We start from the raw sequence: 16954 nt of genomic DNA, 5'->3' as shown, positions 1-16954 counted from the left end.
GCGAAGGAAAGAAGAAGAATATGAAAAGAAAAGAAGAAGCGGAGGTTACTACACTCATGCGTTTTCCCCTCCTCTTGCTTCTAGTTTCCTATCTGGTCGTGTCCTCCTTCTCAGGTTCTCCGAAACTTTTGTTGTTAGACTCTCGTTGAAGAAGGAATTTTTATTTCTGAGTTAGGAGGAGGTTAGAGAGATTGGACCTCGATGCCTTTCACCTAATACCGCTGAATGATGATGTTGTTGTTTAAGATGTTTTTTTTAGAGGATTCGAGAGTATAGAAAATCTTCAAGTATTTCATTGATTTTTTTTTTAATCTCTTTCACAATGTCCTAAGGCTTTGTTACCTTTTTCATGATGAACGTATGACATTTGTGGTCTTCAAAAATTTATAGGGGGTTATTGCTTTGGGCTGCGCATGGTGGTTTGAACGAGTTTTATCTTGATTTTATTTGCATCTAATTTGAATTTGGTTACGGTACCATCTAACACTTATTTAGCTTGCACATTTAAGATTATATGTTTCAATTTATATTTAAAATATTTGATCAATAGATCTCTTTTCTTTTATGTTGTCTTCTTTGTTGTAAACTAGCATGGAAAGTGACGTTTGGATAAAACAATTTTCATTGTGATACGGAATGGGTGGAATTGGAAAACAAAAACTCCAGGTATATCTAGCTTTATTTACCCCTCTTTTTTTCTTTCTCCCCCTCCCTTCTCCTTTACTTTTTCTCAAGAACAAATTATTCTTGATTCATTGTCTACCTTTTATGAACTTTAGATGGTTGGAAGGAGGAAAAGTAAATGCAGTATGAAAGACAGTAAAATGATTGATTTGCTCATTCAGCAAGTCAATTTGGATAACAAGTTACCCAATGGATTTTGGAAACATGAGGTTTATATAGACGATATCAGTATATTTAATTTGGACTCAATGAACCAAAAGTCAAATGAACAGTTGAAAAATCGCTTGTGGACTTGGGAAAAAATCTATCAGATCGTGACAACCTGCTTCAACACTAACGGTTTTGGGTAGGATCCAACAATGCAAAAAGTCATTGCAAGTAAAACAGTACAGCAAGATTACATAAATGTTTGTAAATGTAATATAAAATGTTATGTTTCTTGCATTATTAATTAGGATTTTAAATATTTTAAGCGATAATTTTTCTTGTAGGAGCACAGAGAAGCCGATAAGTATAGGTGGGAAGGTTGTCCACTATATAAAAAATTGGCTTTAGTTGTTGGAAATTTTATTGCCATGGGGATAGTAAGTCAAACAATCGTTGAGTCAGAAAACAACCTTCCAAATACTGCAGAAGAGTCAATGATTGAGGATATAGATGAAGATATGCAATTAGAGAAATCCCAATGAGTCTATTTGATCAATAGATCTTTTTCTTTTATTTTGTCCACTTTGTTGTAGACCAGCATGGAAGGTGACGTTTGGATGAAACAATTTTCATTGTGATACAGAATGGGTGGAATTGGAAAACAAAAATAGCTTTATTTACCCCTCCTTTTTATTCTTCTCCACCTACCTTCTCCTTTACTTTTTCTCAAGAATAAATTATTCTTGATTCATTGTCAAGTGCTTGATTTGCTCATTGAGCAAGTTAATTTGGAAAACAAATTACCCAATAGAGTCTGGAAACATGAAGTTTTCAATGACTGTGTCAGTATGGTTAATTTGGATTCAATGAACCTAAAGACAAATGAACAATTGTAAAACCGCATGAGGACTTGGAAAAAATCCTTTCATATCGTGACAACGTGCCTTAACACTAGTGGTTTTCGGTGGGATCCAACAACGTAGAAAGTCACTGCAAGTAAGATAGTGTGACAATATTACATAAAGGTTTGTAAATGTAGCATAGAATATTATGTTTCTTGCATTATTAATTAGGATTTTAAATATTTTAAGCGATAACTTTTTATACAGGAGCACAAATAAACCGATAAGTATAGGTGGGAAGGTTGTCCATTATATGAAAAATTGGCTTTAGTTGTTAGAAATTTTATTGTCATGGGGACAGTAAGTCAAACAATGAGTTGAGCTAGAAGAAAACCTTCCAAATACTACTAAAGGGTCAATGATTGAAGACAAAGATGAAGTTGATATAATTAGGGAGATCCCAATGAGTTTCCAAGTGAGGTTCCTCTGAGAAACAAAACACCAAAAAATGCTAAGGATATAATTTTGCTATTCGGCATAGGAAGATATTTGAACTATTTGCTGACAATGCTAAAATGGTCGTTGATGCCATTAACAATATGTCATCAACCCTTTCAAATATATTTAGTCCCATACATGCCGATGCACAACTTTCATGGTTTGAAGCTATCGAGGCATTATCTAACTTGCCCAGAGAAGTCAAATTTCGTGTTCCACAGTTGCTTAACACCAAAGATAAAAAAGATATGTTTGTCAAGATGACACGAGAAGATTAGTATAACTGGCTGATGTGTAACTTCAATGCAATGTAATAAACTTACACATATGTTTATAGTTTTAACCTATATTTATGAGACACTTTTGATTTTGTATGAATGACGTTAATTATTGAGCATTTGTGGTAAACATGAATATGTATGTAGTATGATAAAATGTGGGTAAAAATTTAATGTGTTTTTTGTATGATAAAATAGTTGAACATTATTATTGTTAGTATTCAATACGTAGATGTTGAGATTTCTTTAATGGTAAAGGTTGCGTTAACACGTTTAATAATAGATAATTGAATTTGTTTGAACAATGTTTTTATTATTAAATATCAAGTATTGCAGGTACCCATGGATACTCTACCAGATAGGGGAAAAATATGTACTTGTATTACAAGTTATACAATTGTACTTGCCCTTATCAATATATATTTAAATTATCATAATAGGCGAGTACAATGTTTTTATCATATGGCTGGTCCACGATATTTAAAGAAAAAATTAGAAAGATCGCCTATTAAATTTTGAAAAATGTATAGAATGAATCAAATTATTTTTCTCAAGTTGGTTGGAATCTTGAAAAATAGAGGATTCTTATTTAATACAAGGACAATATTTATGGAAGAACAACTTGCATATTTTTATCTCACTGTTGGTCAACAACAATCATATAGTGTTACTTTAGAGATGTTTGAAATTTCAAATTGGACTATTATTACGTATTTTAATAAGGTGTTAGATGGTATTGCCAACTACAATCTGATTATATCAAGCGACTTTCAAGACGTATTCATTCCAAGATCTTGAACAGATTAATCTATTATCCTTACTTTATGGTAAATATAAAGTCGTTTGATGAATAGTTTTTAGTTAATATAAAATATATGTTTGTATTAATGATTTTTTTATTAGGATTGTATTGGTGCCATCGATGGTATTCATATTAAAGCACATATCTTGTTTGTTCAACAAATAGGATTCTGGAATAGGAAGAGTTTCATCTCACAGAACGTAATGGTAATATGTATATTTGACATGCAATTCAATTATATACTTGCTGGATGGGAGGAGTTAGCATCTGATTTACGTGTATTGCAGGCAGTATTAACCAAACGAGATAAATATGTTTTTGAAGGTAAAAGTCATTTATCTCTATAGTCTATTTAAATTTTTTATTATTATTATTAGATTATAATAGATATATATCTTATTGTAGGCAAATATTATTTGGTAGATGTTGGATATACAAATCTTCCAAGGTTTTTGGTTCCCTGTCGAGGGACTCGTTATTACTTGCAAGAATTTGGAGATAATACTCTGATGAAAGAGAATTATTTAACCAAAGACACTCATCTTTATAGAACACTATTGAGCGTACATTTGGGGCTTTAAAAGCTTGTTTCAAGATATTAAAAGATGATGTTCATCCTTTTGATTTTGATGTCCAGGAAAAGTTGTAATTGTTCGTTGTATATGTAGAAGGACTGATGAAATAATCATAATCCGATATAAATATTTTTTCTTAGATGTACAAGCTTCATCTTTTGTGCTCTCCCTTTCTTGAATATTTTGGTCAAATAAACTTATCTACAACATAAGGAATAAATACCTCTTCCTTGTATTGCTTGTACTTCTCCCCCTCAAGTTGGAAAGTAATGGCAGTGATCCCAACTTGAACCAAATATCATAGATGTAGCAATAGGCCCAAATAACAGAGATGTATAAATAAGCCCTCAAACCAGGGAGAAGTGAGATATTTTCCTGGTAACAAACTTATGTGAAAGACATGGAGATACAAAATGTAATAAATTTCTATTACCTGTCAGATGCTCGGAGGCTCCAGAGTCAATTATCCAGGATGAAGATGAGGCATATAGCATACCTGAAGCAGTGGTGGCAGCGGTATTTAATGAGGAACTTGGAGAAGAATCCTTCCTGTTTTCAAACAACTCATATTCTTCATCACTAAAAAATTTCTTTTCAGTTGATTTGGTGGGTTGATTCTCCTTTGTATCACCAACTAAGGCTTGATTAGCCTTTGTCAAGTCTGAGTTGTCGTTAGCATGATAACATATTGCTCTATAGTGACCATTTTTTCCATAGTAACTGACTTCCTTGTAATAGCATGTAACTATAGTGTGGCCATATCTCCTACAATGAGTGCATTCTTTCCACAATTTTTTCATGTTGCTGATTAGCCAACTAATCACAATGGTATCCTTTTTTAACCATTTGTTATAAAAAAAATGTCTTCTTCATCATTAAGTGGTGAGATGACCAATAGATCATCTGTTATAAGAAACCTCCGAATCGATGTGGACCAACTTATAAAATTTGATACCCTTCGTAAAGGTATAGTGGTAATTGTGAGTATATTATCTTTGCTACTCATATTTTCTTCAGCCATAATAGACACTTCAACTAAAACAAATCTCCAATAAATTTTAATAAAAAAATAAGTAGTAATCTTCAAGTAACTTAGTGCATGGAGAACTTTAGCATTGATGCTAAAAAATCATTATTCTGATTATTTTTTCTGAATAACCATTCATAAGAAACTCAATATCAATCTTCTATATCAGGGGACTCCTATTCCCATGAAGAAAAAAAAATTTCAACAATCTTATCATGAACTGGTCTCGATTAAACAAAATTCCAAACCGACAAAACTATTTTGATAGCTTCTTCTAGATCGAGATGCATTCATATCCATGATCTCATATGATGAAAATCATTCACATAATCATCTTTAACTCATCTTCTAAATTCAGAAACTAGTAACATGAAGTATAAAAAATAATGAAGGAACTTATCTCACGCTTTTTTATCTTCCTTCACAAGGAGCCTTCTATGAGTAGTGGTAATCATATCTTCTTAGAGCATTCTTTTTTACGTGGGGATCCTAAATTTAATGCTCTAATACCATGTTGAATTTAGGACCCCTTTTCTAATATCCCAAACAAGGGAAGAGAGAAAGAAAAAGAAGAAAAGGAGAAGAAGGCTCTCGGGTAGAGGGAAGAGGAGAAGAGGTGTGCGCCAAGCAAAGAGAGAGAGATTTACTCAACATGGAATTGTAGAATTTGATTAATTCTGAATTAGAACACCTCTCTTTATAGTAGAGGGAGTGATAGAGTCCTTATACAATTAACCATTAAGTCTCCTAATTACATTCTAACTCAAACTCTCTAAGATAAGTATATCATTAAAGGATAACACAATCTACTAGAGGTCTAATATAACTTGAACTCTAACTCTTCTTCAATCACATGGACATAAGAGAGGAGGCTGGCTCGTGATCTTATCTTTGTGGGTTCCACATGATCTTCCAGTTCATATAGATAAGATTACCGGCTCGTGGTATCTTTGTGGGTCCCACTTGATCTTTAAGTCTTCTAACTTATTTCAACTTGTGCTTCTTATCTCTTAACTCGTGTTAGCTTGGGTGAGGACTCTTCTTGGCATCTCACGTCTTCATGGTGGGTCCCACTAGCACGTGCACCATGGTGGGTCCCACATTATAACAAGAACTCACTAGATAATGTTATGGGACATCCTGGTTATGGGCTTGGGTTAAGTACCTATGTCTTCCGCTCGTAACAGGCCGATCTTTTGGGTAGTATTAGCTAGGTGCTTAACATTTGGTATCAGAGCTAACGCTCAGTCGCGAGTTTGAATCATGGTGTGTGTTACCGAAGCAGAAGGGGCGACCAAGTGGAAGGGGCCGACCTGGAGAACTGCAATGGGGCACTAGGAGTGGGGCAATCGTTGGTGCTGGCCGCCATGGACGTCGGCTTGCGAAGGGGGGTGTAATGTTATGGTCCTGGGTTAAGTACCTATGTCTTCCGCTCCTAACAGGTCGATCTTTTGGGTAGTATTGGCTAGGTGCTTAACATTTGGAATCAGAGCCAACCCTCGATCGTGAGTTCGATTCCTGGCAACACTATAGAGGCTGGATTTAAATAATGGTAGGCCGTAGGATAAAAACCCAGGTCGGACCAATGTCGTTGCGTCGCGCACAAAGGCTAGATTAAAATATAGGTAGGTCGTTGGATAAAAACCCGGGTCGGGCCTGTGTCGTTGTGCCGCCGTGGTCGTCGGCTCGCGAAGGGGGGGTGTGATGTTATGGGACATCCTGGTTATGGTCTTGGGGTTAAGTACCTATGTCTTGCGCTCCTAACAAGTCGGTCTTTTGGGTAGTATTGGCTAGGTGCTTAACATTTGGTATCAGAGCAGGCTCCCAAGTTCGAGTTCTGGGGTGTCAAAGGCTGGATTAAAATTACTGGTAGGTTCGGAAGGGGCAACCTAGCAGAGGGGGCGACTTGGAGAACTGCGAAGGGGCACTAGGAGTAGGCCGCCGCTAGAGTAGGCCACCGGGTTGGGCCAGTGTCGTTGCGCCGTTGTGGTTGTCGGCTCGCAAAGGTGGGGTGTGATGTTATGGTCCTGGGGTTAAGTACTGTTTGCAAGCTTGTAATGAGCTGGTTGTAAATTGATTAACGTGATTATAGGAAATGGATTGTTTCCTTGATCTTGTAATTTATTCCGGGATTTTAGGATCTAAATTGATCCTAAAATCAGTATGTAATGTATTATAAATTAACTCATAAACGGAGAAGAGTACATCATCGGAAAATCATTCTTTGAATCTTTGTTATTGTTTTTCAGTTCTCTCTGTTTTTACATGGTATCAGAGCAGGAGAATTATCCTTTCTTTTCCGTCACCGAAAGGTGGAGCTAAGTGCTCCCGTAATCGCCGAAGGAGGAAGCCGAAAAAAGAAAAAATTGTCGGAATTGCAGAACTCTGTTTTTTTCTGCAACTCTGTATTTCGGCTGTCCCGAGGCTAAAAGAACATCGCCGACGATCGACGACGATCACTGAAGACCGAAGACGACCGCCAACGACCGTTCCACCTGCCCGTTATTGCCACTGATCACCACTATCGCCGAGGGAAGCCGAATTGCCGAAAGAGAACAATGTTCTGCGACGATGGTCCTGTAGCCGAAATCACGTCGCCGACAAGTGCCGACAACGGCACCACCACCCCGTTGTCGCTGCCAACCACTGTCGTTGCCGAAGGAAGTCAAAGCTCCGTTGCCGCTGCCGAAGAAGACAAGTATTTTTTGAAACTTAGGAACTATTGTTCCTTTATTTTTCTGTCGACCGAACCGACCCAGACTGGCGGGTCAACCAAATCGGACTAAACCCGAATCGGACCGGACCAGCATCGTACTATAATCGAATCGAACCGAACTAGCATTGGACCGGACCAGAATTGAACCAGGCCAGATCGTACCGAATTGAACCAGATCGAACTGAACCGGATCGGACTGAACCGAACCGGATCGGATAGGCAAGACCGGACCAAAATTTCAGATCGATGGCCACCACTACAGGTGCATCCACTGAACTTATCCCATCACCACAGATTATAGTCCACCAAGATAATTCTGCATTTCCAACTTGAATTATCCTCGATGAGACCAATTATTCATTATGGTCCCAACTCATGGAGATGCGAATTGGCGCACACAACAAAGCTAGATACCTCACCGGCGAAACAAAAAAACCAGCATCTGGCGATGCCAATCTTGGAGCATGGATTACTGAAAATCAAAGAGTCAAAAGTTGGCTTATTGACTCCTTGAGTCCATCGCTCATGCAGCAATTTATTCGCCTCTCCACTGCCAAGGAGATATGGGAAGCAGTATCAAAAACGTTCTATGATGGATCAGATGAAACTTGTATATTTGAGCTGAACCAGAGATATTTTTCTACCAAACAAAATGGTAGACCGTTATCCATGTACTACAATGAACCGGTTGCTATTTTCCAGGAGATTGGTCATAGAACTATATCTCAGGAAGGAACAGTCGAAGGGCTAATCCAGTTGCACTCTGCAATGGCTAGGCTTCGGGTTCATATTTTTCTCAGTGGGCTTGACTCCGAGTTTGATCAAGTTCGTGGAGAAATTTTGCGAAAAGACCCCAAACTTGATTTGGAGAGTACATATGCATATGTCAGACGCGAATATCAACAGAGACAGACAATGGGGAGCTATCGTTCAGTCTCAGAGAACTCAGCGATGTTGGTCAACCAAAATCGACAAGGAACATTAAGCAGTCGGAACCCTCAATCCTCTGGCAAAGGTAACAATCGTGTATGTACTCACTGCAAAGAAAAAGGACATTCACAACACCGGTGTTATGAGATTATTGGCTATCCGGAGTGGTGGGATTTCTCAAGAAAACCCCGTAAAAAGATTGCTGGGAAAGCTATGGTGACATCCATGGAAAATAATCAGGAGCTACCTACTGCAAATGTTGCTCATCCAGGTATTCTCGATAATGCATTAGTATTTTTTATACATTCTAAGAATAGACCTTGGATTATTGATACAGGTGCATCCGATCACATGACAAGGGATCCCAGTCAATTACAATCTATCCTACCTTCTCCACAATCTATTATTTCAACAGCCAATGGTAGTACCTCTCCTATTCCTGGGGAAGGATCTGTTATATTATCCAATAATTTGATATTAGATACTGTCCTTGTGGTTCCCTCTCTTGAATATAACCTTTTGTCTGTTAGCCAAATTATTTCCACTCTTGCTTGTACTGTAACTTTTTGGCCCTCATTTTGTGTCTTTCAGGACATTCTAACCCGAAAGTTTCTTGGTTATGGTGTTAGACGGGGCAAACTCTACTATTTGGAGTTGACAGAGAACGGGGGATCGAAAATCAGTCAGACAAATCAAGCTAGCAGTGAAGATAATGCTCAAACAACTGTATGGTTATGGCACCGACGATTAGGCCACCTTTCCTTTGCTTATCTTAAGAAATTGCGACCTCAAATTTTTTTAGGTTTGAATGATGTGCATTTTCATTGTGACACATGTGAATTGGCTAAGTGCCGCCGTATTGCTTATTTACCGAGTTTGAATAAAAGTTTTGAACCTTTTGAGGTTATTCATTCTGATGTTTGGGGTCCAGCCAAGGTTCCTTCTATTTCTAGAGCTCGTTACTTTGTGACATTTATTGATGAATGCACTAGAATGATTTGGGTATCTCTGCATATACAAAAGAGTGATGTGTGTCTAGCATTTTAGAAATTTCATACAATGATATATACTCAATACCAAAAGCAGATTCGTGTTTTGCAATCTGACAATGGTACTGGGTTTGTTAATGCTTCTCTCAAAAAATTTCTGACCACTCATGGAATTCGTCATTAGACTTCTTGCACCTATACTCCCCAACAGAATGGATTGGCAGAAAGAAAGAATAGACAACTTTTGGAAGTAGTGCGTGCCTCTCTCTTTGGCATGAACATGCCTCGATTTTATTGGAGCGAAGCTATCACATCTGCTGCCTACCTCATCAATCGAACACCTTCTAGAGTACTTGATTTTCAAACTCCTCTACGCAAACTGCAATCCCTGATTTCAATTTCCCATCTTCCGAATCTTGAACCCTGAATTTTTGGGTGTACTGCTTATGTTCATATCCCAAAGATCTTGCGAAATAAACTTGATCCATGTGCCAAGAGATGTGTACTTGTTGGCTACTTTGAATTTCAAAAAGGATATCGATGTTATGATCCACACACCAACAAGCTCCATGTGACTCTAGATGTCTGCTTCTATGAATCAGTGCCTTATTATTCAGGGGGAGAGTTCAAATAAAGAAAATGTTTCACATGAAACTAACGGAGGTGCTGAGTTTATTGAGTTAGAAGCGGTGAATGAATTTTGCAAATGTCATGATATGCAACAAGACTGTGATTCAGTAATTTCACCTGAAGAACCCCCAGAGTTGCCCCCGTCTACACCAACAACTGAAGAATCAACTCGGAATGTTCTTCCTCAGGTAAATACGAATTCTGTGTTTGATGAGTCTAATGAAACATGTCTTCCTACAGTAAACATAACCCCTAGATATCCACAAAGATTGAATAGGGGAGTTCCAAAAAAATAGTATGAACCTGATCTTGAAGCCAAGACCAAATACTCAATCAATAACTATGTGTCCTCCCATAGGTTGACTAAATCATATGCATTTACTGTTGATCAATTATCCAGGGTTTCTATTCCTAGTAATGTGCAGAATGCATTAGCTAATCCAAAATGGAAAAAAGCGATGAACGAAGAGATGGAGGCTCTACAAAAAAATGCCACTTGGGAACTTGTTCCCCAACCTAAAGGAGTAAAAACAATTGGATGTCGATGGGTGTTCACATTGAAACTCAAACCGGATGGAAGTATTGACAGATATAAAGCTCGACTAGTTGCAAAGGGATATACGCAAAGGTATGGGATAGACTATCAGGATACTTTTGCACCAGTAGCTAAGATCAATACAATTCGTATTCTTATATCTATAACAGCAAATCGAGACTGGCCTCTGCAACAATTTGACGTTAAAAATGTCTTCCTCAATGGAGACTTAGAAGAAGAAGTCTACATGGAGCTACCACCTGGCATAAAAAGTGGTTCTTTGTCTCAAGGTAAAGTATGTTAATTGAAGAAGTCATTGTATGGGCTGAAACAATCACCTAGAGCATGGTTTGGGAGATTCTCGGCTACAATGAAGGAGTTTGGTTATAAACAAAGTAACTCAGATCATGCTTTGTTTATAAAACACAAAGAAGGAAAGGTAATAGCTTTAATTTTATATGTTGATGATATGGTCGTGACAGGAGATAACCCAGGTGAAATGCAAGCTTTATAGGAGTATTTAGCCACTAAATTCGAAATGAAGGATCTCGGACAACTTAAATATTTTTTGGGAATTGAGGTTGCAAGATCGAAACTTGGAGTCTTCCTTTCACAGAGAAAATATGTGTTAGATCTTCTAGCCGAAACCGGAATGCTTGACTGTAAACCAATAGAGATGCCCATGGAAATGCATCATAAACTCGGAATTCTTCCAGATCAAATCCCAACCGACAAAGGGCGTTATCAGCGATTAGTTGGAAGATTAATCTACCTATCACACACAAGGCCCGATGTAGCATATGCAGTAAGTGTTGTGAGTCAGTTCGTGCATGCACCAAGTGAAGAACATATGGAAGCAGTCTATCGGATCTTGAGATACTTAAAGAGTGCTCCAGGAAAAGGTCTGTTATTCTCAAAAAATAGTATCTCTAGTATTGAAGGATATACAGATTCTGATTGGGCAGGTGATCAGACAACCAGAAGATCTACGTCGGGTTACTTTACTTTTGTGGAAGGGAATCTGGTCACTTGGAAAAGCAAAAAACAGAAGGTAGTATCACGATCAAGTGCTGAAGCTGAATTTTGAGGCATGGCTCATGGTGTATGCGAGTTGTTATGGATAAAAGATATACTGAGGGGTTTAGGGATTGGATACTCCTAACCGATGAATCTCCACTGTGATAACAAGGAAGCCATCACCATTGCACAGAATCCAATTCAACATGATCGCACTAAACATGTTGAAGTTGATCGTCATTTCATCAAGGAGAACCTCGATGCAAAAATCATACAATTCCCCTTCATTCAATCTGCGAGTCAACTGGCTGATATGGTCACGAAGGCAGTATCAGAGAAGCATTTCATGGTATAATTGACAAGTTGGGCATGACCGATATCTATGCACCAACTTGAGGGGGAGTGTTTGCAAGCCTGTAATGAGCTGGTTGTAAATTGATTAACATGATTGTAGGAAACGGATTGTTTCCTTGATCTTGTAATTTATTCCTTGATTTTAGGATCTAAATTGATCCTAAAATCAGTATGTAATGTATTATAAATTACCTCCTAAACAGAGAAGAATACATCATTGGAAAATCATTCTTTGAATCTCTGTTATTGTTTTTCGGTTCTCTCTGTTTTTACAAGTACCTATGTCTTCCACTTCTAACAGGCCGGTCTTTTGGGTAGTATTAGCTAGGTGTTTAACATTTGCGATGTTATGGGACATCATGGTTATGGGTCTGGGTTAAGTACCTATGTCTTCCGCTCCTAACAGGCCGGTCTTTTGGGTAGTATTGGCTAGGTGCTTAACAATAAGTATTCCTTAGCATTATCAGACTTAAGGATTTGAATTTTCTTTCCAAATTGAGTCAACACCATATCATGAAAGGTTTTAAAAATAAGAAGAATTCCATATCGCTCTTTAAATAGATATAACCAAGGGACTCGGGTAAAGTCATCAACAAATGTAACAAAGTATTTAACTTGAGAAATATTAGAGATACACAAAGGTCCCCATACATCAGAGTGTATTAAAGAAAAAGGAGCAGCACTTGTAGTTGTAAGGCGAGGAGAATATGTACTCCTATGGTGTTTACTTAATTGACAAACCTCACAATTGAAAGCAGATAATGAGGAAGTAAATGATAAAGTAAAGATGTAGACGGATGGCCAAGCCGATTGTGCCAAAGTTGTGCCTCAGATGTAGTGGATGATAGGGTAGCTAATGGCAGAAGAGTGAAGTAGTACAAACCCCCTTTTTCATGGCCACCACCAATCATCTATTTCTTAGTTAGATCTTGAAATGTACAAGAAGAGGGTGAGAAGGTGAGAGAGCAATTCAATTTTTTTGTTATTTGACTAACCAAAAGCAAATATAAAGGAAATTGATGGACAAACAAAACATCTTGAAGAGGGATAGAGGATGAAAGAGATGAGGAACCCTTGCCAAGTACCTTGGTTTGGGTACCATTAGCAATAGTAACAAATTTTTGGGGAAGACATGGAGATAAGGAATGAAACATGTGTTTGTTACCTTAAGGATGTTCGAAGGCCCCGGAGTCTATGATCCAAGAGGAAGAGGATGAAGAGGAAGAAAACATACCTGAGGCAATGGTGGTAGCAGTAGTAGGTAATAGTGGAATGGAGAACTCCATAAGAGACTTCATCTTCTGAAATGCGGCATAATCTTTAGTAGTGAGAGTCACATTCCCAGATTGGGAGTAAGCCTTTTCTTCCCATTTATCAATATTAATGGAAGTTGGGTTAGTTGTGGTCCAATCAGGCTTGCCATAAAGATTCCAACAGGTTTCCACAAGGTGGTTCCGACCACCACAGTAAGTGCAAAGACGAGGCTCAGTGAGGGAATGGGTCAAACCCGTTCTACCTCCTCTATTGCGACCCCCTCTAATATTTCTGCCGCGTCTCGGTATGAGGATGATGTACCCCTATTGTCGGCGTACATAGCAGATGGAGCATCAATGGGGGGAAGTAGGAGATTGATCAGGGATCCGTAGAAACGTGGCACTGATGTCATCAAAGGATGGAGGAGCTAAGAAGCTGGGTCTTAGCAACCTCAACGTAGGGCTTGATATTTGTCAAGTAAATAACTGCTGCCAAGGCCTCCCGTTACCTTTCTTGAATTGCAATATCTATAGAATATGGCTGAGCGATTTTCTATTCTTGGAGAAAGCCCCAAAACCGGGCCAAAAACTCATGGATGTTATCTCCTTTTTTAGTATTCAGCATACTTTGTAAGACATCGAATAATTTTTGTAAGGAGGTCGTATTGGAGTATATCTTAGCACATGTGTCCCAAATGTCCTTGGCTATTTCCAAGTGGACCACATTGTTAGCTACATATTTTTCCATGCTATTGATGAGCCAACTAATAACCCGATTATCATTTTTAACCCACTTGAGGTAGGTTACATCTTATTCATTAATCGGAGGATGGAGTTTGATTACGTGACTAAGAAGGTCACGAGTAATGAGAACCCGTCGTACTAATTGTGACTAGCTAAGATAATTGGAGAGATCTCTTAATGGGATTATAGTAATGCGGAGTCTGTCACTCATACTACTTGTATGTCCAATCTTCATCATAAGGCAATTCAATCGTCGAGGTCAATTGCAAGGGGAGTCTTTAAATAATAATTACTCAATGCAATTTGAAGAAATTGGGGACTAAATCAGGCACCGACAATGGAAGGAATAAAAAATTTCCACGAGAGCAAGCACCAAATCTTCAAGGGATTTGTGTTTTTGTCAAGTGGGGACAAGATCCAGCCATCACTCAATTCTTCTTATATTCTTATAGAAAAACAAAGAGGGGAGGATAGATGCAAACTCTTATGCTTTAATCCAAACTCCAACACAAATTGTGGGCAAACTTGTGAGAACCACTATCTTCTTTAGAGATACTTAGCGGCAAATCAAGACTCTAGGAAGCAAACTTTTCTCAGCTCATGGGAACACTCCAACGTAAAAAAAAAGGGCAATTGTTGGAGTTCAAAAGCAGCAAAGTAATATAGATAAGTACGTGCTGAAATTTTAACCATATGATGGTCATCCAACAACATAAAAAGACCCCATGAGTAGCGTCAAGTGAGAGAATTTACAGCAACATGTGTTGGAATTCCACCTCAAAGAAAATTGATCCAAGTTACATAAAGGTAACCGAATCGCAAATCATCAATTTATCAATCTTGATAAGACGCTAGCAACAACTAATCTTGATCAAGCTTGTAATTTAGCTACAAGATGATCAAGATTATAACATCTTCTTAGTCATAACAGATAGATTTTCACGACCTCTCATATGAAGATTATCTTTACTTGTTGTAATTCAAAAATCAAGAATTCAACAATTAAGAAAGAGTGTAAATAATGGCCACAAATGATTTATCTCTTCATGGCTGGACTCCTTCTTTCATGAACAAATTCTTGGACAGACTTCATAAATAATTCCTTCTATTCTTCATCAAGGGGGATCCTAAACTCCTTGCTCTGATACCATGTAGAAATTAGGATCCCATGTGGAGGATTTTAAATCAACGAAGAAGAAGAAGAAGAAGAAGAAGAAGAAGAAGAAGAGAGGAAGGAGAGGAGAAGGGATGAACCAAGATGGAGAGAGTTTGGATTAAGGGAGTCGAAGGTGCGCTGACCAAGTGAGGAGGGAGGCTGGACGATTTTCTTGAGAAAAGAGGGGAGAAATTCAATGCTTTACCTCTTAGCCAATGCCTTTATTTATAGCTTTACAATGCCCTTAGGGCTATATCTTCATAAAAGGAGAGATATAAAAAGAACAAGTATTTACACCTTTATGCCATCTTTATGGAAAGTATCCTATTTTACCCATATGCCATCATTTAGATGTGTGGGCTTACTAGCCTTGAGCTTGTGGGCTTGAGCTTGTGGGCTTGAGCCTATCTTCCAACACAAACCACACAAAATTCGAATATCTTTTCAATCACACAAGTTTCTTGACCTAGATTATTTGAAAAGTGGAGTTATAAACAACAGCTTGAGGGGGAGTGTTAAAAGAAATCCACGTGTGTAGGGGTGGCATGACTAGCAAATAAGGAGAACTTCCATAGAGATGGTATAGAGTTATAATTATGGAAGATGGTGTATGTCATCTTATGTCTTTTTCTTTTTGGAGCATGTAGCCCTAAAAGCATTGTAGTCATTTAAAATACCTTCACACAATTATAAATATAGCCTCAAGGCATGGGGTAGAGCATCCATGCCTCTTCCTCTTGGCTTAAATTCATCTTTACACATCTCTCTCTTTTCCTCTTCTTTCTCTCCCTTGGTTTCTTTTCTCCTCTCCCAAGTGCTAGAGTTTCTCTCTTCTCTCCCTCTATGTCGACCCTAGAAATCAAAATTTAGTTTCCATGATCAAATATTCAAGAGCCCGCCTTGCGATGGGACTTCATGCCCAAAAATGATATTGAAACAATTTAGAAGAGAGTAAAAACATTTTGGGTGGGTTTCGTAGGAAACTAAAGATAATTGCTAGAGTTCAAAATAGAGTAGAACTAAAACAAATGAAAGCAGATTATGTAGAACCTCTACTGAAATTGTAATTGGAAGAGAAAAAGCAATGACAATTTGGTGGGAGAATCAAGCGATGACAATTTGACAAGAGGCCCAAACTAGAGAGATGCATTATGATAGAAACAAAATCATGTGAAGAAACAAGAAACAAAATCGTGTGAAGAAACAAGTAATTAAAGAGGAGAAGACATGTACATTGGAAGTTGAGATAAGGAAATGGAGAGTAAGACGTTTGAGGAAGAAGCTCATCGTTGGTAAAGGAAAACAACGAAAGCTAAAAAGTGAGTCAATTACAATAAGCCTTGCAATATGCTCAAACCCAACCTAGATCTAACGAATGCAATTGAGTTTTTGGAAAATTTAATTTGTTTAACATTGACCAAAAGGGGTTAGAATTCAAATCCAAGCAGTTAAAAGTTTATGTAGCTAGGACATACACTCTTAAACGAATCCAACTTGATTATAAGCCAAACGTGGATCATAGATCAATGATGGTAATTTGAAATTGATGACTTCATTCCATTTTTTATTTTATTTTACTTTCTTGGAATCACATTTCTAAATTTTTTCCTAAATGTTAGAATAATTTATTATATTTTTATTAATAAAAACAAGTGTATTTTTTCTGCTTGTATTTAGTATACAACTTCATCATTCATAATTATATTGTTAAAAATTATACATTAAAAACAAAGTAGTATAAAACTCGAGGCTTGATCCAAATCGAATTGAAATCCAA

At 37.6% G+C, this 16954-nt stretch overlaps 1 protein-coding gene and 1 pseudogene across 1 annotated transcript; both read left to right on the top strand.

Moving 5' to 3' along the window:
• Positions 1 to 2461: 2461 nt before the first annotated feature.
• Positions 2462 to 3598, top strand: LOC137937335 (uncharacterized). The gene is made up of 4 exons (XM_068782405.1): positions 2462 to 2481; positions 2786 to 2848; positions 3028 to 3226; positions 3353 to 3598. The coding sequence occupies exons 1-4, from the start codon at positions 2462 to 2464 to the stop codon at positions 3596 to 3598; spliced, it is 528 nt and encodes a 175-aa protein (XP_068638506.1).
• A 4346-nt stretch (positions 3599 to 7944) lies between these two features.
• Positions 7945 to 11629, top strand: LOC137937334 (uncharacterized; annotated as a pseudogene).
• Positions 11630 to 16954: the final 5325 nt, after the last annotated feature.

This window comes from Aristolochia californica, unplaced genomic scaffold (assembly GCF_029961685.1).
Source record: "Aristolochia californica isolate CCGP_79_NKW_82.1479 unplaced genomic scaffold, dmAriCali1.0.hap1 SCAF_7, whole genome shotgun sequence".
In the NCBI taxonomy this organism is placed as follows: Eukaryota; Viridiplantae; Streptophyta; class Magnoliopsida; order Piperales; family Aristolochiaceae; genus Aristolochia; species Aristolochia californica.
The sequence above is the reverse complement of the archived record's forward strand: the minus strand, read 5'-3'. Positions and strand labels throughout refer to the sequence as shown.

Coding starts and splice junctions, on each gene's coding strand:
- LOC137937335 (XM_068782405.1), top strand. CDS start 2,462: ATGTGTAACTTCAATGCAAT. Junction 2,482..2,785: donor ATGTGTAACTTCAATGCAAT/GTAATAAACTTA, acceptor CAAGTATTGCAG/GTACCCATGGATACTCTACC. Junction 2,849..3,027: donor GTATTACAAGTTATACAATT/GTACTTGCCCTT, acceptor CTTGAAAAATAG/AGGATTCTTATTTAATACAA.